The sequence below is a fragment of the Rhincodon typus genome, chromosome 7 (genome assembly GCF_021869965.1).
Source record: "Rhincodon typus isolate 14 chromosome 7, sRhiTyp1.1, whole genome shotgun sequence".
Lineage (NCBI taxonomy): Eukaryota > Metazoa > Chordata > Chondrichthyes > Orectolobiformes > Rhincodontidae > Rhincodon > Rhincodon typus.
This window is the reverse complement of record NC_063338.1, coordinates 95,289,406-95,313,397: the sequence shown is the minus strand read 5'-3', so window position 1 is coordinate 95,313,397 and position 23,992 is coordinate 95,289,406. Positions and strand designations below refer to the sequence as shown.

The following is a 23,992-nucleotide window of genomic DNA, read 5'->3' as shown; positions in this document are numbered from 1 at the left end:
CTAACTCCAGGGCCCAACCGATTTTGTAACACAGGCCTCGTTAAAATGAAAAACAACGTGTATCTGTTTTACCAGGAGAACGTGCAAAAACCTGTCACTAGGTGAGTAATTGAGGGACGATTATGGTTGAGGAACTCGGCGATGAATATTAAATACAGGAGAAAGAAATATTGGGTTTGAGTGCTGACAAACCCCTGGGATCAGCCAGGTCGATATTCCGAGTTACAAAAGAGACAGCTGCGGAGATAACCTGAATGGTAAAGTTGCCATAGTCCTACTCAACCATAGGCTGCTTTCTCTTTACAGAGAATTGACTGGTGATGGTTTAACCAGAGGGTCACCGTGCTTCAGGTGAGAGGGAGAGGGTGAGGAGGACAGTCCTTTCACAGTAACCTCAGCTGGTGCAGGAATTGAACCCACTCTTTTGACCTCACTCAGCATTGCAAGCCAGCAGTCCAGGCCAGTGAATTTATCAACCTCAGAAAGAGGGGTCGGACAGTCACTCGCAAACCTTCCAGGAATGGCCCAGAGTCTTCAAGAAATCAAAATCAACCGCTTAAACACTCCTGCGTGTGCAACCCTGGAGAAAAAGTCATGGGGTCAGAGACATTAATCCTTTTTAAATGCTTCTCTTTACCAGGTATATATATTTTAAAAAATTGAAAAACACAGAAAAGAAACAACTAAAAGCAATAGATTCAGAGATAGTAGGAACTGCAGATGCTGGAGAATCTGAGATAACAAGGTGTAGAGCTGAATGAACACAGCAGGCCAAGCAGCATCAGAGGAGCAGGACCCGAATCTGGACCCGAAACGTCAGCTTTCCTGCTCCTCTGATGCTGCTTGGCCTGCTGTGTTCATCCAGCTCTACACCTTGTTATCTCTAAAAGCAGTAGAGTATGGATGCTGAAAATCTGAAATAAACAGAAGAGAATGTTGGAGGAACTCAGCAGGTCTGGGAGGATCTGTGGAGAGAAAGAGACGACTTAATGTTGAGTCCAATAGGATTCTCATTTTGAAGAAGCAGCGACTGTTTGACTGTTGGCTAACCCAGTCTTATTGCTTTCCAGTTGGTGTAGGGAGGCAGTGCGTTATCAGGGTGGGTGGGTGGCAGGCAAATGAATAGGTAGTATGAGGAGCATAAGTCATGTGATGAAACCTCCAAGAGTCCTTTCAATCAATCACTGTTGGCAACACCGTGACCAATGTGACCATCAGGCTGCCAATGTGCCATGTTCTCAATGCCACTTCTCACTCACCAGGATGTTGCCTGGGATGGGGCATCCCAGTGATGAAGAGACACTGGATAAGCTCGCGTTGTTTTCTTTAGAGCAGAGAAGGTTGAGGGGTGACCCTATCGAGGTGTACAAGATTATGAGGGGCATGGCGGGGTATAGAAAGCAGCTGTTCCCTTAGTCTAAAGGATCAATAACAAGGGGGCGTCATTTTAAAGTGAAAGGTAGGAGGTTTAGAGGGGATTTGAGGAAAAACATTTTCACCCAGAGAGTGGTCAGGGTCTGGAAAACACTGCCTGGGAGGGTAGTTGAGACAGGAAACCTCACAACTTTTAAAAGGTACTTGGATGAACGCTTGAAATGTCATAACATTCAACGTTATGGGCCTAGTGCAGGCAAGTGGGATTAGTGTAGGCAGTACTATATTTTTGGTGGTACAGAACTGACAGGCTGAAGGATCTCTTCCGCAGTGTATGATTCTATGATTGTCCCTCCGCCTTTCCCCTTTGCTCTACTTTGCACTGAAATCCCCCAACTGCCTCTTGCCACTTCCCTCACTTTCTCCTGTTCTCTGCAGAAAGAGCTGACCTTGCTTCGAGGAACTCCCTTTGTTAGGGGCAGGATGCACTCAATATTAGATTCCCTCGCTTCTCAAACTGTTCCAGCAGATTGGAAGTTGGCAAATGGAAATAAAATGCAACAGCACTTTTAGAAGAGCACAGAATGTTAGCTTAATGTCCGATCATTGGGAAAATGCTGGAATCTACTCCTAAGGAACTGCTTAAACAGTGAGCTTAGAAAATCTTGGTGCGATCAGACTTGGTCTTTTGCACAAAAGGAAAATCATGATTGGCAAATCTAATGAAAAGATGAAACAGTAAGACCATTAACAGGGAATCGAAGTCGCACGTTTTTGTCTGACAGTAATGGGTTTCAGCCCTGCATGTCAACTTGGTGTTAAACATAGCCTAGTGCAGCCCCAGTCTCTGCTGTGTTTGACAATAAGGAAGAGAGCAGCTAAGGAAGTGCATGGTTCACTGGCCTGTTTTCTCTAGGTCCTTTTCACAGCACACTGTTTCTGCTTGGCCTTTCAAACAGACAGCTCTCAATGTAACAGCGATCAGCGGCTATCTCCTTCAGTATCAACGTGCACTATCATACCTCATATGTATGACTCACTGGCCAGTGGGCAATTCTCTGTACAGTCTACAGATAGATGACCATTGTCCATCCATGACCATACCTGAGCCAGCTCAGACTCTGTTGGTTGAGCAATGAGTGTATGCTGTGGAATTAGCACAGTCCAGGACCTCCGAATTGGTGACCTGGTCCTGCCAAGTGATGCTGAGGAAACATCGGAGATAGTAAACGTAGAAGTTTTTCAGCTTCACCCCTGCCTAGAATTTGCTCTCTAGATCTCAACACCATTGAGGAGTAAGCTGAAGACACAGGTTTGGTAAACTTGTAGTTTGGTGATCTCAGTCAGTTTGCTGCGATCCCACACTCTCTTGCTCAGCTTGGACTTAACAGCTGCAACTTTCTTAGTGCTCGAGTTGGTTTCAGGATCATGGAGCTTAGATGTGTAAAGCTATCAATAACCTCCACCATCTCATTGTTAATGCTGATAGTCAGTGACAGGGCAACATCCTGGACATGTATTTTCCCGATGCTGATGGTCAAACAGGTGAGAGAGGGTCCAGTTGATATAATATGCTTGGATTTACAAAAGGCATTCAATATGATGCCCTGTAAATTATTATTACAAAAGGCAGGGAATTGGAGAAATATATTAGCATGGTTAACACATCGAGAACAGAATGGGATAAAACATGTATTTTCAATTCAGCAGGTTGTGACCAATGAAATGCACGAGGTTCTGTGCTGGGACCTCACCTGTTTATCATTTGACAAGATTTGGACAAAGAGACAGAGACTAATATATCCCAGTTTGCTGATAATACAAACCCAGACAGTGAGAACACAAAGAGGCTGCAGAGAGAGATAGCATATACACACACAGGTTAATCAAGTTGCCAACAAGTTGGAGAATGAACTACAGTCTGTGGGAAGGAGAGGTTCATCGCTTTGGTAGTATGAATTTAAAAAAAGCAGAATTTTTTTGTTAATGGTGAGAAATTTGTAAATGCCGATATTCAGACTGCACTTGCGTAAGGAACTCAAGAAACCAGCGAGCAATGTTAATAAAACAAGAGAATATGTTCTACGATAATGGCCTTTATTGTAAAGGCATTGGAGAAGATGAATAAAGAAATATTGCACCAATCGTACACAGGCTTCCATGAGACCACACCTCGGAAAGTGTCTGCAGTTTTCTTCCCATATTTGAAGCAGCATTGAAGACCCTCCAGAGCAGCTTTACCAGAGTGGGTCATGGGATGGTAGCATCACCCAGTAGTGAGGGGTCAAGGACAGTGGATACATCAGCAGTGAAACTGAAGAAATTTGATCCATTGGCATCATGTACATGGGCAAAGGTTAGATCCACTGGGATCAGGTACAGAAGGGACTAGATCCACTGGGATCGGGTACCATGGGGTCCCGTGCAATGGGATATTAATAAACAAAGTTTCTTTAATGACAATTTGAGTGTTTCACGGTCGCTCCTGTGGCAGGATTTGAAACCAATGTCCATCACACTGCTCAGGCTGATGATATCAATATCTGTAACCATCACACTCCTGTCGCCAGTCCAGCTGCCCACCTGCGCCAGGAGCAAGAGCCCATCTTGCCGATTATCCCATCCCGTAACATCACAGACTCTCACCTGATGTACGTTGCCATCGATCTCCACGGGGATGATGAAGTCTGCATTGCTGACTGGCTGTTGGGAGGGAGGGGGGAAGGCAGCATTGAATTAGGAAGCTGTGTCCAACCATTACTCTTTCCCCCACCCCCCCGCATTATCTTACAACAGGCTGCCCCTCATTACCCCAAACCACCAGCCCTCTGCCCCCGTATGCCATGGCTCAATCATGGAGTCATACAGCATGGAAACAGACCCTTTAGTCCGAGTAGTCACTGGTCACACATCTGCCTGACTCCGACAGGGTGATAGGGTTATTGAAACTTTGGACTTCTACACTAGCCTATTCAACAAGTTGTGATTGTGATCTCAACTCCCGTGTCTACAACCACTTTCTTCACAGCCCAGACTCTCCACTCCTTTCTGTATCAGATATCCAGCAAACAGAGCTTTGAATTAAATCAACCACACAGCCTCCACTGTTCAGTAGGGAAGGGAATTCCACATTCCCGACAGAAAACATTTGTCCTCATTTCGGTCTGAAAACGGAGGACATCCTTCTTAAATGATGCTCCTGCCTCTAGTCTCCCACACAAAGAGGAAATATCCTCCCATGCCAGACTCTGTCAAGCCCCCTCAGTATCTAACATGTTTCAATAAGATTACCTTTCACTCTTTAAAACTCCAATGGATCTAACGCCTTCAAACCTTCCCTCACAAGATAAGCCCTGAATGAGTCAACTGAATCTTCTTTCCTCTGCTCATAATGCAGTTGTATCTTTTTCTGAATAAAGCCCAAACTGCACATAGTACTCCAGAACTGACCTACACAAGGCCCTGCACAGCTGGGGAAAAACTTCCCTACTTCTATTTTCCATTTGCCTTCCTAATCACTTGCTGTATCTGCAGAGTACCTTTGAGAGATTCATGTCCCAGGTCACCCAAATCCCTCTGCACTGCGCAGCTCTGCAATCTCAAGGCCCTCCTCAGAGTCCCACAAGCCCAGTGATACAAGCTGCTACTCCCAGGGCCATACTGAGGGAGTGCTGCACTTCCAGGGATGTCAAATCTCAGATGACAATCTAAAACAAGCCCCAACTAAGTCTTATTCAATATACGTTATTTGGCCTGGTCATTATTTCAAAGAGCAGGGCATTTCTCCCTAGTGATCCGACCAATATTTATCCTTCAACCAACATGTGGAAATGAACAGATGACCTGGTCTTTATTACTTTGAGACTCGAGGAAGCTTGTGACTGGAACATTAATGTCTGGTCAATTACAATGTGAAGCTCAATAATGTCTATAATTACTTAAAAAGAGACAGATGGTACCAGTTAAATACACACAGGTATTATACACCTCTGGGGACCCTCTTGTGGTGCAGTGGTAGTGTCCCTACCCCTGAACTGAAAGACCCAGGTTCAAATCCCACCGGTTCCAGAGGTGTGTAATTACATCTCTGAACAGGTTGATTAGAAAAATAGATTAAATTTTAAAACATTATAATTAATATGGGTTGCAAAAGGAGCTGAAAGACTGGGTAGTCAATAAATTACATCCAATAAATACAATAAATTTCTGTCTCACTGACTGTCTTGGATCCAGATTAATGTGCTGAGTTTTCTAAATAAAAATGATCATACTGTCAAATAAAGCACTATGAAGTAAAGTCTTTATGTCAGCCTGAGCATGTAAAAAAGGTGCTACGGAAATGCAAACTCATTTTTTTGGTTTTGGGGAAGGGAGATGTAGTGAGGATTGGCCTGGAAAGTCCACTCCAGGGATTAGAAATTGATTTCCTTGATGATACATTGAGTAAAACTGAGGGGAAAGAGACACTGGGTGCCCTTTTCTTCGACAGCCTGTTTATAAAAATGAGGGAAGCTGTTCAGTTAGGTGGGGGTGGGAGGCGGGGTGCAGAATGAGATTAAACCTCCTCTAACAAGTAAAACCAGAAGTAGTGGAAATTCCATATTCACAGCATTTCAGGTACCCTGCAGCCCATGTATCGGGGCATGGAAGAAGCAATGATGCCCTCCCCACCCACACTCACTGAGTTACACTAGCTCTCCCTTTAACAAGGAGTGGGAGAGGCGGCTTTGGAGAAGGAATTCCAGAGCCTGGGGATCAGGAAGCTGAAGGTGTGGCTGCCAATGGTAGTATGATGGGAATCAGGAGATGGGCAAGAGGCCCAAACTGGAGGGGTTACAACTGCCCAACTTGAACGAAGAGTTGGGAGATGTTGATAAAATAAGAGTCATTCAACTCTGCAATCTCCCCACCCCTCCAGCAGCACCAACAACCAGGAAAGAATGGGGACTGGGGTCGAATAACTAATATTTTATCACTGCCTCCTCATTCTTAGTTTGTAGGATAGGACGGGATTGTTATCATCGCAGGGTCACCCACCCTGGAATGACCAAGTGACCAACAACTCAGAAACTTTCTGAGACTCAGCCGTGCACAGAAATGGTCAGGAAACCTGACTGACCACAGGGGGAAGTTTTTTTTTTATTTATTCATTAATGGGATGAGGGGGTCACTGACCAGGCAGCATTTGTTGCCCATCCCTAATTGCCCAGAGGGCAGTTGAGAGTCAACCACATTGCTGTGGGTCTGGAGTCACATGTACGCCAGACCAGGTAAAGGTGGCAGCTTCCTTCCGTAAAGGACGTTAGTGAACCAGATGGGTTTTCCCGACAATCAGCAATGGATTCACAGTCTTCTTTAGATTCTTAATTCCAGATATTTTATAGAATTCAAATTCCACCATCTGCCGTGGCAGGATTTGAACCCGGGTCCCCTGAACATTATCTGGGTCTCTGGATTAACAGGGCAATGATTATACCACTAGGCCATTGCCTCCCAATGATTCCCGTAAGTGATCAAACACAACTCACTCAGACATGGCCCAAGGCACGAGGATGATAGAGCAGCGGTAATGTCACAGGGCTAGTCATCCGCAGGCCCAGGCTAATGCTCAAGGGACGTGGCTACAAACCCCACCACAGTTGCTGGTGAAATTTAAATTCAACGAACTGTATTAAAAAGCTAACAGACTGTTGTTTTAAATAAAAATCCACAAGTGCTCCTTTGGAGAAGGTATGCTATCATCCTTACCCATCTGGCAACACTCCACATAGTCGGCTCTCAACCAGTCTCTGGAATGACCCAGCAAGCCATTCAGTTCAAGGGCAGTTAGGAATGGGCAAAATAGAAATGAAAGAATAGAGAAAATCCCATTGGGAGGGAGACTGGGATCCGTTGTTCCAGACATGTATTGTTGGGAGGCCATCCTACACTCACCATGTACTTTCTTCACTTAAGCCAGGTATCAGATCCCAACCTGTAACAAGGTGTCAATGTACTGGGGAGGAAGGAGTGGACAGCGGAAACAAAAAAACAAACGATGAAATGGGGAGAAAATGAAACATTAACATACCTTAAACGAACTGTGAACTAAAGTCTCATCGAGGTCGATCACAACACATTTCTTCCCACTGTCCTGAACCTTCACTTCCGGCAGAAGGTGGTGGTTGACAGGAGTCTGTACGCGTTAAAAGAAGAGACAAGAACAGATAGGCACACACCCTGCTGAAGCTCACATGTTAAAGGATGCGATACAGCAAGCTATCAGTAGCAAAACCATACCAGGTGTACACCACGCAAAGAGACTCCAGCCCTCTACCAGGGACGGCAGACCCAGAGCAGTCTCCCTCAGGTCAGGAAAGAAAGCAAGTTAAAAAATCCCCCTGTAGACTTACCATTCCTCATCCAATGCCCTCCAGCACAACCACCCACCAAGATCCTTCCAATTTCCAGCATCCCTCAGTTTTAACACAGGTTCACAAGGATGAGGGGTAGGTTATGAGGAGTGGTTATACAAATGAGGACTTGTTTCTCTGGCATTTAGAAGGTTAAGGGGTGATCTGATCAATGTCTTTAAGTTATTAACAGGAAAGACAAAGTAGATAAAAATAAATTATTTCCACTGTTTGGGGATTCTAGAACTAGGGGCATAGCCTGAGAATCAGGGTCAGACTGTTCAAGAGAGATGTTAGGAAGCACTTCGACACACAGAGGGAGGGAGAGGTTTGGAACTCTCCTCCATAAATGGCAGTGAATGCTGGATCAGTTGTTAATTTTAAATCTGAGGGAGATACATTTGTGTTAAGCAAAGGTATTAAGGGATATGGGCCAAAGGCAGGCAGATGGAGTTAGGCCACAGATCAGCCCTGATCTTATTGAATGGCAGAACAGGCTTGAGGGGCTGAAGGCCCATTCCTGTTCCTTTGTTCTTATAATTGCTCCTCTAGAATTCTGTCCCTAAGCATCTCCATTTCTCCCTCTTCTACAATGTTTACAAAATAAAACTACTCTCTCACTTAAACTTTGGGTCAGCTCCTCATTATGTGGCTCAGTGTTAATTGCTTGACGTTCTTGGCATTGGTTTACAGCAGTAAATGTACCACATGACTGCAAGCTGTTTACAACTGAGAATGGCCCAAATTTGATGCCGATTTTCCAAGGGGTCCTTCTATTTCTCTCCCCCTCGTGTTTATCCATCTTCCTCTTAAATGCATCCACCTCCACAGCTCCCTGTGGAAGCAGGTCCCACAGTTTCACTGCTAGCTGAGTAAACAATTTTCTCTTGGACTCCCTGTTGGATTTAGCAGAGACTCTCTCAGATCGACGTCTGATAGTTTCCAGTCTTTCACAAGTCAAAAAATCTGTATTGCTGCCCTCTCAAACCACCAATTCCAAAGACAAGTTATAGCCGACTCGGAATGTTAACTCTCTCTCTCCACGGATGCTGCCAGATCTTAAAGAGCCCTGTCAGGACACCTTTTATCCAGGTTTGTGGGTTTTTTTTTGTCACTGTGAAGTAATTGAACCTCTCAGTTCTAAAACCATCTCCTTGTGAGATGCCCTTTCCTTCCTCCAGCAGTCAAGGTACTAATCAAAAAGCACTTCCTCTAGACTTTTCATTCACGATGGGTCTATATCTAACGTAAAGCTTAGCGACCAGAACAGTCTCAGTTCTTCCTACACTGAAAAATAATCTGCAAAAAGGACATATTTCTAACGGCGCAGTGTAAACAAACAGGCCAGGAGGGATCACTGCCTGTGCAATTCAACCATTTTTTAAATAAAAACAACAAGAGGGGCTAAAGGGGAAAGTTTGGAGGAGGTTTCAACATTTCCTGCTCAGCTTTCTGATTATCACTGCTTTCAGATGATGCGCACCCCTCCTTTCCCCTGCACCACCCCCTCGAGATTGCCCTCAGCAGGCCCTACATTCCTTACATGCCATTTGCCTTGCTATTTTGTTTTTGAACAAGGAGCTGTACCATTGATTGACAATGTATCAGCACTGCCACCTCCTGGCAGAGGAAAGGAGAACAGGTCAGTGATGGGGTGGGAGCAATGGGATCCCCAGTCACCCAGTAGATTCAGGCAGCTCACTATAACTGACTTGTCACTTGAATGAGGTTTCTCCAGTGTTAACCCATAACCTGGGGGACCAGGGGCAGGAGGAGGCCATTCTGCCCTGCTATGCTGCCTTGGATTAGATCCACGCTTTCCACACTGCGCCCAGGTCACACCATCCTCAACACACTCACTGGACAAGCTCTAGCAGTCTAAAAAGACAGCTATTAATTAATCCAGAGACTCTAGTAACGATCTGGGGACCCGGCTTTGAATCCTGCCACGGCAGATGGTGGGATTTGATTTCAATAAAAACAGAAATCTGAAATTAAGAGTCTAATGACCACGAATCCATTCTCAATTGTTGGAAAAACCCATCTGGTTCACTAATGTCCTTAAGGGAAGGAAGATGCCATCCTTACCTGGTCTGGCCTACATGTGACTCCAATCCCACAGCAATGTGGTTGATTCTTAACTGCCCTCTGGGGCAATAAGGAATGGGCAATAAATGCTGGCCTAGTTTGCAATGCGCTCATCCCGTGAACAAATATTTTAAAAATGCTGGGGTCCTCAATCTATCCACCTCTCTTCCCCCTCCCCTACACCTTCCTCCTCCTGGGTACATCTCCAGATGAGGTCATGGCCATTTCAGACTGAAGTCGGGGTGGGGTGGGGTGGGGCAGGGTGGGAGGTGGGGAGGTGAGTGTCTCTTCTCTCCGAGGGCCGCGAGCTCTCAGTCCTTGGATGATTACGAGACTGGAAGCTAGGACTAAAGGAGAAGGGGAGAGGGGCTGGAATGAAGGAATGGCATGAATCTGCCATAATTAGTTCCAGTGGTTCACCCTTCCCCCAATCTATTATGTCTGTACATGCCTGAGTTACACAAGTGGAAAGGCCTGCGTTCAGGGAATGATACTTCTCCTGTCCATAGCCACACACTGATGGGAAACACCCATCCATCAGGAACTGGAGTCATGGTCTTTGAGCTTGGAGAGCCAAACACTGCCAGTGTGGTGGGCATGGACAGGTTTATAACTGGCATACTACCACCCTGCACTGTGTAGGATATCAGTGTAGAGTAAATCTTCCCCACTCCCTTTTAGATACAGGCAGAAGGGATTAGGTTAGTTTGGCATCATGTTCAGCACAACATTGTGGGCCGAAGGGCCCGTTCCTGTGCAGTACAGTTCTATGTTCCCATGTTGCCTTCGCATTTTCCCCAGCCTGGTCCATATACAGCACGAGTGTACTGATGGATGAACACTCTGACATTACTGCCTGATTCGTCCTGGATAGCTGGGTTAAATTTCCAATGCTCATGAGTTTCCTAAACCTTCAGGATTACCACTTTTTGGACACAATTCCTCCTTTCCCTCACCCTGTTCGATCTCTCTATTCAACCAAGAAGGGCTCCACTCTCAAACTGTCTCCTCCTGACCCAGGCTCCAGGCAGTGCCCAGTACCATAGCCAGCTCAGGTCAACCTGCCAGCTATGCCCTCCACCGTAAACCCCTAGCCTTACCCTGTTTTAAGATTACTTCTGCCTGAATTAAAAAGGTCTCAGGAGCTTCCCAATTGGTTGCTGATACCCAGAACCTAGACCGAAAGGTCAACATCGATTAGAACCAGCAACTCAAGCTTGGAAAAATTTATCATACAACAGGCCATTCAGCCAACATGCTTGCATTTGCTTTGTCACAGAGCTCTCCAAATTGTCCCAAACCATTGCAATTACTTGTTTCTTGTCAGAAATGTATTCTGTTCTCCCATTTGGAAGTTCCTGGTGAACCTGCTTCCTCTGCTCTCCCAGGTCACTACAACTCCCGAACTAAAGAAACTTCTCCTCGTCTCCCCCCAATCCCTCACAACCTTGGGTTCTTTTGGTGATTTTTTTCAATTGTGCCCCCTCTAGTTACTGACCCTCATGCCCCTGCAAACAGTTTGCCCTTGTTTACACACTTAAAACCCTGTTGATTTGGAATATGAGCGTGTTACTGCGATCACTCGGGACCATCTAAAGCTCCTTGCTTCACACTCTGACCCCCTACCTGCTGTAATTACAGCCACCAAGACGGGGTTTCCTTCCCAGGCCCTCATTCTGTCCAACATCCCATCCAGCTGGGAAAAAGGAGTTGCAATATTTAAAGCGGTGAGTAATCTCCTGATTCCAACTCACTGGGAATGGAGTCACTCGAAGGGCTCACTGGATATGGGAATGATTTAAATTCCTTAGCTTGATAATATTTATTCTGCATCAGACCCAGCCAGAGGCAAGCTCACTGAGGTCAAGTCACTAATTCAAGGCATCAGGGAACGTTGAAGGATTGTGCCAGATTAAGGATAACCAGGAGTCACAGGGATAACCGTTCAGAGAGTCGGGATGGTCTGGGAACACTGCCTTTTCTCCAGGGAGCAGTGAGCTGTGGGAATGTGGGGCTGGGTACAGCTCACAACATCTTGAAAATTCAATACTTCCACGGTGATCTCCCTTGCTCCAGGTAACCTCCGGGACCGGGTTTCAGTCACAGTGGGGAGTCAGGGATGGATTTTCCAGAGCTGTGTTCCCTGGGATTTCTTGCAAAGTAGGAAGGAGAGTGATCTTCATATCTTTAACCCCCACCACCTCCCCACTGGTTCCCAGCTCCATGAGTACTCCCACCCCCTCCCATCCTTATCTCCTTTCCCCTCCCGCTTCTCTCCCTCCCTCATCCCCGACTCCCCAACCCTCGCCCCTCCATTGCCGTCCTACCCGTTCCCCTTTCCCACTCTCCCTCTCGCTCCCCGCACTCCACAGGTGCCTCCACCCACGGCCCTCTTCCTGTCCACCCACAATCTCCTCCCCACCTCCTACCCAGTCCCTCAGAGGGTTTGAATTCAGTTGTATCTGAGCCTGTGGGATCGAGTGAGTAGCTCACTAAACAATTCGCACCCACCACCCCCCCCCCCCCCCCAGGGGTGGCCGCACACCCCCACCCACCCCTCCCCTTACCTGGGTGGTGCTGTTCTTGCTGCTGGGTAACTGCGATGTGTTGTTGTTTCTGTTGCCGAGAGCCTGCTCACCATCATCCTCACCGTGAGCGAGGCAGCAGAAGATTGTGCGGAGGATACCGCGCTGCCGTAGTTTCTTGCTGGAGATGGACAGGCGACCTGAGGGGCGGGGGGGAGGCAGAGGAATTCCCAACGGAGTTAGAGAGACAGGAATGGCAGCCATTCTCAAATACAGCAAGGACAGCAGATCGTCTGAACGTACGGCGCCCCTGGTGGGGATCTGCGGCACTGCTGGTCAACAGGCCCACTTTGTCTAGAGTGCATCACAATTAGAAAATGTAGAAAATAGGAGCAGTAGTAGGCCATTTGGCCCTTCAAGCCTGCTCCATCATTCAACACGATCAAGGCTGTTCATCCAACTAAGTCCCCTGTTCCCATTTTCTCCCCACACCCACTGATCCCTTTAGCCCCAAGAACTGTAGCTAACTCCTTCTTGAAAACATTCAACGTTTTAGCCTCAACCTCCTTCTGCGGCAGAGAACTCCACAGGTTCCCAGCTTTCTGGGTGAAGACATTTCTCCCCATCTCAGTCCTAAATGGTCTCCCGTGTCTTTAGACTGGGACCCTTGGTTCGGCAATCCCAAGAACAAAACACTGCCCCTACAGGTCAATATGCAACACATCAGTCACAACACAAAAATACTTCACTGATTGTAAAAGTGCTTGAGGTGCTGGGTAGGTCAGAAAGGCACTATATAAATGCAAAGCTTCCCTTATTTTTTCAAACCAAAATAGTCCAGTGTGGAGGACTAAACTTTTGGTCATTCCCGTCACCTGAGGCACTGTCAACTATGCCTACTGGGTGACACACCTACCTGCTCAGAGGGTTCAACCCAGGCCCATAGAGACAGGCACACATTCCAGGCTGGCACGGAGACAATGCAGCACTGCCTGGGGTTGGGGTCAGTTTCAGTTGAGCTGTTAAAACAATGCCAGAGCTGCAGTCTCCAGTGGGCCTGAAAGATCCAAGGTGAAGGCGAACAGGGAAGTGTTCTCCTCAGGGTCCTGAGGTCAAAACCCATCTATCGACAAACGTCAGGCAGGAGCAGGGTTATTCTCTCACAGAGTTGTGGGACCCGACTGGTGCAAACACAGACTCTCTCGCATTGAAGATTGGCAGCAAAGCACCTGAGAGGTGCTATACCAATGAACGTCCTCACCTTTATAGTTCTCCTCCAGCACTGGCCAATTTAACTCCCTGCCCTCCACTCTTCCCTCTCCTTTACCCGCTGCATCAGGCTGACATTGTAAATCTACACCCACCCACCTCTCCTCACCTCGCCTCGCACCCACCACCTCCCCCCTCAACCCCCACCTCCACCACCCTGTCCCCCACAAAATAACACAGACATTTTGGTGGAGAGAGGCCAGTGCATTCGATGTTACTCCCTGACAAGGTGGGGTGGGTGGGACAGAAGGGGAAGGACGACTCCATGACGTGAAGACCCTCAGTCTAGTCCACAGCGCCAGGTGACAGCCCCTCCCCTCTCCTCATTACAGAACGATTTGTTCACAAAGGTGCTGGGCAGTTTGGAGGGTGGGGGGTGGATGGGGCTTGTTGTGGGCTTGACTCGAGTGTTTATTCTAACCTGGGTGACAACTGCTGTGTCAGCCCGACCTGAGGCACAGTGGACTTTGTGCATATGCAACAGGTTGGGCCTTTGATCGCCTGACTTTGCAGAAACTGGTGTCACACTGGGGCTTCTACCCCTCCCCCACCACCACCCCCCCCCCCCCCCCCCCCCCCACCCCACCCCACTGACTCACTGACCAAGGCTCGATACAAAGCAAGCTGGAAGGAACTAAAGAGGCGCAGGGGCAGGGAAAGGCACAAGACAGGATGGGACAGGTTCCAGGCCTACGTGCTGAGCCACACACTACAGCTTGGGGCAGTGGGGAAAGGGCCACTACCAAGACCTTTCAGCCTAGGCCTGGGAACTGCGTCAAGGTCCATGGGCCATGTGCTTTACAAAGAATATCCCGAAACGTCAGCTTTCCTGCTGGTCTGATGCTGCTGGGCCTGCTGTGTTACTCCAGCTCTATACTTTGTTATCTCTACTGTGAAACAGGAGTGTTAAAGGCATTTGTAAGGCACATCAGAAAATGAAATGGTGGTTAGAGTAAAACATTCCCCTTTGGCTCTGCTTGAATTGTTTTCCCCCTCAGGCTGTATAGCTAACAGATTCTGTCAATATTAATGTCCATTACAATCATTGAGCGGAACAAGTTGAATACTACAGGACATTGGTGAGGCCTCTTCTGGAGTACAATGTACAATTCTGGTCACCCTGCTAGAGGAAGGATGTTATTAAACTGAATAGAGTTCAGAAAAGATTCACCAGGATGTTGCCAGGACTGGAGGGTTTGAGATATAAAAATAGACAGGAAAGGCTGGGACTTTTTTCACTGGAGCGTAGGAGGGTGAGGGGTGACCTTATTGAGGTTTATAAAATCATGATGGGCATGGATAAGGTGAATGGCAAGGGTCTTGTCCCTAGGGTGGGGGAGTTCAAAATTAGGGGGTATATTTTCAAGGCGAGAGGAGAAAGATTTAGGAAGGACATGAGGGGCAACTGTTTTACACAGAGAGTGGTTTGTGTGTGGCATGGACTTTTAGAGGAAGTTGTGGATGTGAGTACAGTTACAACATTTAAAAGATATCTGGATAAGTTCATGCATAGGAAAGGTTTGGAGGGATATGGGCCAAATGCAGGCAGGTGGGACTAGTTTAGTTTGGGAATGTGGTCAGCACAGACTGGTTAGACCGAAGGGTCTGTTTCCGTGACTCAATTGCAAATATTGTACGATACAAGTTGAAATATTTTTGTAATTTTTCTTAAATTTTATAGACACAATATATTTTTGAAAAACGTTATTCTTCATTCCATTTGTACAGCATGGAGGCCAAAAGCAGGGAAGTTGCAGTTAATTGCAGGACCCTGAGCAGCATTGATTTACAGAGGGATCTTGGGGTTCAAGTCCATAGCTCCCTGAAAGCAGCCATGTGAGTAAATAGGGTGGTAAGGAAGGCGTGCGGCATGCTTCCCTGTATTGGTCGGGGAATTGAGTACAAGGATCAAGACGTCATGTTGCAGCTTTATAAGGCTTTGCTTAGGCCACACTTAGGGTATTGTGTTCAGTTCTGGTCGCCACATTACAGGGAGGATGTGGAAGCTTTGGAGAGGGTGCAGAAGAGGTTTACCAGGATGCTGTCTGGATTAGAGGGTATGAGCTATAAGGAGAAGCTAGAAAAACTCGGGTTGTTTTCTCTGGAGCAGCAGAGGCTGAGGGGAGACTTGATTGAAGACTATAAAATTATGAGATGCATAGATAGGGTTGACGGTCAGAATCTTCTTCCCAGAGTTGAAATGTCTATAACAAGGGGCATGCATTTAAGGTGAGAGGGGGAAGTTTAAAGAGATGTGAGGGGTGAGTATTTTTAAACAGATAGAGCAGTAGGTGTGGGGAATGCACTGCCGGGGTGGTGGTGGTGGAGGCAGATACGATAGGGGCATTTCAGGGACTTTTAGAAAAACACTTGAATAAGCAAGGAATGGAGGGATATGGACCAAGGGCAGGCAGAAGGGATTAATTTAATTTGGCCTCATGTTTGGCACATCATGGGCTGAAGGGCCCGTTCCTGTGCTGGAAAGTTTGATGTTTTAAGGCTTTATATTAAAAAATTAGCTAGGCTTCAACTGCAGGAAAGCTTTAGTGAGGGGAGACAGAGGGAGCTTTATCAGAATGGGACTGGGATGAGAGACGTGTATTGTTACAAAGAGAAGGTAAAAAGAGAGGGATTTAACAGTAGGGTTCAAAATCATGAAGAGGCTTTAATGACATGAGTAAGAAAAGTCTAAGTCCAGGATATATTGGCCTTGGAGTTGGGGGTAGGGAGTATAGAGAGCAGGAGGCATAGGGAGAGATAGAAAACAATTTAAAGCTGGGTGGGGCTGTGTTCAGGAACCCGAGGGTCAGAGATTGAAGATAATTGTCAAAAGGACAACAGGAAGCAGATAAAAGACAGCAGGTTGTTGAATTCTTCCTGAAAAGGGCAGAGGAAACAGATAATCAAAAAGAGGCTTTGAGAAACAATCGAAAGGGAGAAATTTACAGGGATTTGGGGAAAGAGGGCAGGAAACGATGGGACCGTTGCTTCAAACAGCCAGCACAGCAGGACAGGCCAAGTGGCCTCCGGCTCTGCTGCCTAATCCTCACATTGCCATTATGTGTAACTCCCTGATTACTGTTGGCAACGGTACAAGCCTCATTAGGGCGGTTCCACTGGCCACACTGTCACCTTGAGCATGGAGGGCAAGGGCTCAAATTCCAAGGCAGACAGTAAATGCTGTGATTCACCAACGCCCAGATAACAGCCTGTAAAACCGAAGGGGCACTGCATCGACGGAGTGACTGCGATGGGTTGGAAATGTTACACAGCTTGCCAGAGGCGGCTGGGCACACCTCACTGCCTCCCTGCACAGGAAGCGGTTGCGTGCACCTGTTAATGGTTATCAAGCCTGCATGTTCACTCAGGGCCTGGTCCCCCACCCCACCCCCCACAACACCGTGCTCCCTGCTCCAGCAGGTGGGTTTCCCACCGTCAGAAGACGGCGCTGAGGCCCACTGTGCCTAGTTCACCCTACACCGCACACACCTTCACTAACTCCTGCTGTGGTCCTGTGGCTGTGCCCAGGTTCCTGCCCTGATAAACGGCACCAACAGACAGCTGGCACACCGTCTTCAGCCCCTGCATGGGGCGAGGGGGAGTGGGGGTGGGAGGCTCTGCTGGGGTTTCTCCAGAAATAGGACTCCAAATTACCCCGTGTGGGCAACAGCCCGCCTTTATGTAGCGCCGCCGACAGGAGGGTAAGAGTCCAACTAAATACTGGCTGCCAGCAAACAGGAGACGCTGGAACAGATGGCAAAAAAAAAACACAACTTTGTTAGAGGCATAAATCAGCCTCTCAAAAGGAGCGCGAGGGTGAGCAGTGACATTGGTGTGGAATCAATAATTCTTGAGCACTGGGTGCAGGTAGCTGAAGGCGTGGCTGGAACAGAGGCCCAGTAGAATTGGACGGTGTGCATGGAACCAGAAAGAGGGGCGTGCAGAGATATCAGGGAGGGCCGAGGGAGCATGTTACAGAGACTGAGGCAGGCCTGCACACAATGGTGAGAATTTAAGAATCAAGTTGTGACAGAAGGGAGGTCAGGGAGGATGGGTGCACAGCCGGGTACGGTCAGTAAGGTCCTGGAAAGGCTGGAGTGCATGGTGGAGACAGGAGCCTTCACAACATTTCAAAACTATTAACATAAGCAGGGTACAAGCTTATGGGCCTGTGCTCTTGTAGTGCAGCGGTACTATTCCTACCTCTGGACCAGGAAACCCGGGTTCAAATCCTACCCTCCCCAGACATGTACAACACCCTCTCTGAACAGGTTGATTAGAAAATACCTACAAGGTTATGGACTCCGTGCTGGCAAGTGGGATTCAAGTAGATGGCTGCCCGATGACAGACACAGACATGATGGGCTGAATGGCCTCTTTCCAAGCTGCAATGCTCAGAGTCTATAGGGACCGCAGTGGTGAGGACATGATTGTATGGGATACACGTCTCTCCACACTGCCTGCTGAATACCCCTCCGAGTCCCAGGCCTCTGCATCACGGAGGTTTCAGACCCACCTCTGGGGCCTCCTCGGGGACAGCAGGATGAGTGAGTTGAATGGAATGGCAAGGGGCTCTCTTCAGACAGACTGACACAGAATCATCAAATGTTTCTCCACTCTTACCAAAGGAACTTGCATTTGTATATCACCATTTCAGGGTGGCCCAGATGAAGCACATTACTCCTATTTTGTTTCAAACACTAACATCCTGCATTGTAACCGAAGTAACATGGCAGCAACCAGATAATCAGCTTCGAGGGGGTTTCAGTTCAGGGATTAACACTGACCGTGAACGTATGAGTCAGGAGCAGGAGCTGGCCATTTGGCCCCTCAGGTCTGCTCTACCACTGCCACTGTTGGGGGGGGGGGGGGTTTAACCTCGGGCAAGGGGAAAGAGGTTGAGGGGGAAAGTCCTTCGTGGTAAGCTCAGCTGATGTGGGAATTGAACCCACACTGTTCACGGCACTCTGCACCGCAAACCAGCCATCTAGCCAACTGAGCTAGCCGATCCCAGTAATCCTTCTCTGAACTGCCCTCCAATGCACTGACATCCTTAAACAAGATTATACACAGCACTCTGGGTGTGGTCTCCACAGTTTCCTTTCAATTCAGTTTGTGCCTCAGCTACACTGCTCCTCGCAATCAATTATAACATTCTATTAGCTTCCCCTCAGTATTCACTGAAGGACACAGAAGGCAACGTCCCTATTTCTCTTCGAAACAACAGCCATGGGAGACCCACCTAAGAGGGCAGGCCTTGGGTTAACACCTCAAAGATGGCATCTCCACTCCCACTGTCTCTCTGGCTTGGTGTCACCTTGTGTTCGATGACAACTGTCAAAGGGCCTCAGGGTGTTTTGCTGCTCTGTGAGGCACATACAAGTTGTTGTTGAATTTATTGTCGCTAGATTTGGCCTCAGTGCCATCAGATCCGTTAGAAATCTGATGGGATAAGGGATTGGGCCTGTGGGCACGGGGGCTGCTGTATTTCCTAGTCCCCATCCATCCTTCCTGGTGGATAACCATGATATGAGAGAGGCTGGGGAGAAGCCTGGAGAACATTTTGTCACAAATCAAACAAGTTGCAAAGGTGCATTGAAAGCAGATTGAACAGTAACTTTAAGCAGTGCTCTCAATATTACCACCATCAGACGCCCCCAGGACAAGGACAGCACAGGGTTACATACAGAGTAAAGCTCACTCTACATAAGACGTAAAGAGATGGGAGCAGAGTAAGTCCATTCAGCCCATCAACTCTGATCCATCATTCAATCATGGCTGATATGTTTCTCAACTCCATTCTCCTGCCTTCTTCCTCTTATAATCAAGAACCTATCTATCTCTGTCTTAAAGACACTCAATGACTCACCCCCACAGCCCTCTGCAGCAATGAATTCCGCAGATTCACCACCCTCTGGATGAATAAATTTCTCCTCATCTCAATTCTAAAGGATCGGCCCTTCACTCTGAGGCTGTGCCCTCGTGTCCTGGTCTCTCCTCCTGGTGGAAACACCTTCTCCACATTCACTTTATCCAGGCCTCTCAGCATTCTGTAAGTTTCAATCTGATTCCCCCCTCATCCTTCTAAACTCAAGTACAACCCCAGAGTCCTAAACCACTCCTCATATGACAAACCCTTCCTCCCTGGGATCATTCTCATAAACCTCACTGGGGTCCTCCATGGCCAGCACATCCTTCCTTAGATACAGGGAAGAAAACTGCTCACAATATTCCAAATGCGGTCTGACCAGTGCCTTATACAGCCTCAGCAGTACATCTCTGCTCTTCTATTCTAGGCCTCTTGAAATGAATGCTAACATTTAATGTTTTAACAAAGATCTGTAGCTTGGGTTGCGGTTTGTTCACTGAGCTGACGAGTTTTCAAACAAATATTTCATCTCCCTTCTAGGTGACACTGTCAGTGCCGTGTAGCCTCCGTTGAAGCACTGTGGTTCTGTCCTGCTCTGAATTTAGCAAAGGAGACACTGGCCACATTACTGGACAATCTGAAAACACAAACCTCTAATGAAACCATAGGCAAGGACTTGATGCTAAAATTAATAGGCCTATGCCTTACCACACACTTCATTTTCAATGGCCAAGTATATGAACAGCATGGGTTCACCCACCTCGGGGCTCATAGTGGGAGCTGTTATGTAAAGACTGGAACACACAGCCCCTGCCCAGATCCAGCCTAAACTATGGGTTAGATACGTGGACAATACCTTCGTGATCATTAAACGAGCAAAGGTAGAAGAAACACACCACCTTATTAACAGCATGTTCACCGGGATCGAGTTCACCAGAGAAGAGAGCTCCCGTTTTGAAATGTAATGGTGGAACGAATGAACGAACAATAGTGGATGTTTACCAGTGTATGCAGAAAGACTACACACACACAGACCAAATCCTGAATTACAACAGTAAACACTCCAGCGTCCACAAACAGAGCTGTATCAAGACTCTGTTTAAATGAGCAATAACTCACTGCAATACCCTGGAGTTGCACAAAAACAAAAGGGGAACACCTATACAGAGTCTTTGCAAACAATGGGTACCCCAACAGCTTTGCCCGCCAATGCCTGGCAAACAAACAACACCAAGAGGACACTGTATGCCCCAACACCATGGCCACCCTACCCTATGTTAGAAACACATCAGAACTGACTACAAGCCTCCTACGACATCTTGGAGTAAGGCTAGCACACAAATCAACAGTCACACTTCACCAACTACTCTCAAAGGCAAAAGAACCCACACCCACAATGAGCAGGACAAATGTGATATACAACATATCATGCAACAACTGCGAGAAACACTACACAGGACAGACGGGCAGGAAACTCTCCACCACAATCCATGAACACCAACTCACAGCAAAATGGCATGACCAACTCCCTTTCGTTTCAATACACACCAACATAGAAGGACATCAACTAGATCACTAATGCCCTTTAATGCTCTGATGTGGAGGTGCTGGTGTCAGACTGGGGTAGACAAGGTCAGAAATCACACGACACCAGGTTATAGTCCAACAGGTTTATTTGAAAACACAAGCTTTCGGAGTCTTACTCCTTCTTCAGGCGTTAGTGAGAGGTTGTATCCGACACAGAATTTATCAGTAAAAGATCAAAGGGTCACACCAGTGCTGAGAATGTACTAAACAAACCTAAAACGCTGTTAAATCTTTAATCAGTTAGAAGGTTTTAATTGATTAATACGTATATGTAAATCCCCAATACCAAGACACAAAGTGACAGTACTAGGACCAGCAAAATGAAGGCAAGTACGAGAATTCCCGGAGGCCTGATTTTCAACCACCGATGCAATTAGCAAATATGTTGAAATAGACCCCATCTGCATATCACTACGGTACAAAACCAGAAACAAGACTACCCACCATGACAGACCGGACCATATAAATTCAGAACGGGACAGAACAACAGCACTGAAGATACCACCTAGAAGGGAGGTGAAATGTTTGCCTGAAAAACCAGCCAGCTCCGCAAACCAAGCCACAACTTGAACGCTTAACATTACATTTGCCTTCCTAACTACCAACTGAACCTGCATGTTAACCTTAGAATCCTGAACTAAGATTCAAAAGTCCCTCTGTGCTTCAGATTTCCAAAGCCTTTCCCTACCTAGGCAATAATTTATGCCTCTATTCTTTTTACAAAAGTATAATAACCTCACACTTTCCCACTTGTTTTCCATCTGCCTCTTCTTTACCCACTCTCCTGGCCTGTCCAAGTCCTTCTGCAGCCTCCCTACTTCCTCAACACTAACCCATCCCTCCACTTATGTTCATGTCATCAGCACTATCCCTATCAAACACTCCCAGAACAGGGATAGCTCAGGGTTAGATACAGAGTAAAGCTCCCTCTACACCATCCCCATCAAACACTCCCAGAACAGGGTTAGATACAGAGTGAAACTCCATCTACTGTTATTAAAACTGAAAGTAATGCTTCCTCTACTCTTCTAACCAATATGTAAAGCTACCTCTACTCTACCCCCTTCAAACACTCGCAGGATGGGAACAGCACAGAGTTAGATACAGAATAAAGCTCCCTTTTAGACAACAAGAAATAGGAACAGGTGTAGGCCATTCAGCCCCTTAAGCTTGTTCCACCATTCAATTAGATCAACATTCCTCACATTCACTTTCCTCCCCTTTTCACCCTCAATCCTTGATTCCCTGACTGATCAAGAATCTATCTCAGCCTTAAATATACACAAGGACTCTGTCCCCACAGCTCTCTGTGGCAAGGAGTTCCAAAGACTCACTACCTTCAGACAGAAGAAATTCCTCCCCATCTCAGTCTTAAATTGCTGCCCCTTTATTCTGAGACTATACCCTCTGGTCTTAGACTGTCCCATGAGGGGAAACATCCTCTCAGCATTGACCCTATCGAGCCCTTTAAGAATCCTGTATGTTTCAATGAGATCACCTCTCATCCTTCTAACCTCCAGGGAGTAGAGTCCCAACCTGTTTAGCCTTTGCTTATAAAGCAACCCCTCCGCACCAGGGATCATCCTAATGAACCTTCTCTGAACTGCTCCAATGAAATAATACCTATTCTTAAATAATGGGGCTAAAACAGCTCTCAAAGCTCCAGATGTGGTCTCCCCAGCACTTTGTACAGTTGCTGCAAGACTTCCCTACTCCAACCCCTTCAAAATAAGGCCAACATTCCATTACTCTTCCCGATTCCCTGCTGCCCGTGTACTAGCTTTCTGTATTTTGTGCTCAAGTCCCCACTGCCCCTCCACCGAGTCCTTTTGTGTAGCAGCTTTCTGCAGTTTCTCTCCAAATAAATAACATTTTATTGTTTTGTTCTCCCTTCCAAAATGAACAACTTCACAATTTCCCACATTATACTCCATTTGTTTACTTATTTAGCCTATCTGTAAACTGTTTGCATCCGTCTCTCAGCCTGCCTTCCCATCTATTTTTGTGTCTTCTGCAAGTTTGGCTGTAGTACATTCACTTCCTTCCTCCAAGTCATTAATACATATTGTAAACAGTTGCAGGCCCAGCATTGATCCCTGTGGAACCCCAGCACCAACCTGAAAAAAAGACCCTTATCCAAATTCACTGTTTCCTGCCCAATTTTAAAATGAAAGTAAGGCTTCCTCGACACTCTCTCACCTAACATTCCCAGCACAGGTACAGCACGGGGTTAGATAAAGCTCACTCTATATAAACAACTACACTATATCCATCAAACACTCTCAGAAATATAAAGAAATCTTAATTGGTTTAAAAAAAAAGTTAACAACATGCCATCACCTTCAACTCATCTCCTGTGGCCAATTTGCTGTCATTTAGTCTGCATAGGATAGGCCACTCAGGGCCAGGACTGATACAAAGAGGCACTATCTGAATGTTGTTTTCTCTCACACAATGTGTAATGCCCATCCATAAGGGTGAAAAGGAGATGAAAACTGACAGGCTACAGAGACTGGTTCCTCTCCATCAGTACCAAATTACCCACAGAGCCCTTGCAAAGACACAGAGAACCATCAAATCTCCCTGACTCTAAGGAATCAAACGCTCAACTATTGTTTTGTATGTTTACACAGAAACACACGCAATGTTACATTGATCAGCGCACAGTGATGAAACAGCAATGTCAGTTTTGTGGTGTGTTTCCCCACACAGCACCAGTTGGGGAAAACCCAATTCGCAGGGTATTGCAAAGCTAGCAAAACAACATGGAGAATATATACAACACCATTCTCCATCTGACCAATCCATAGAGGTGTCTGGAGGAAGCATATGGATTTGATGAACACTGGGGTACAGTACCGGTGGGGACAGGTCTGTCGCTGTATAAC

At 46.9% G+C, this 23,992-nt stretch overlaps 1 protein-coding gene across 2 annotated transcripts in view; it reads right to left on the bottom strand.

Annotated features, from left to right (window-relative positions):
* Nucleotides 1–23,992, bottom strand: part of LOC109938441 (carboxy-terminal domain RNA polymerase II polypeptide A small phosphatase 1-like) — a 36,123-nt gene that overhangs the window by 5,994 nt on the left and 6,137 nt on the right. For both annotated transcript variants that reach the window (XM_048599331.1, XM_048599330.1), the window contains exons 2-4: nucleotides 12,422–12,579; nucleotides 7,445–7,549; nucleotides 4,021–4,077 (exon numbers count right to left, since the gene is read on the bottom strand). In XM_048599331.1, the coding sequence (XP_048455288.1) occupies nucleotides 4,021–4,077; nucleotides 7,445–7,549; nucleotides 12,422–12,579 (320 nt within the window). The remainder of the gene's footprint in view (nucleotides 1–4,020; nucleotides 4,078–7,444; nucleotides 7,550–12,421; nucleotides 12,580–23,992) is intronic.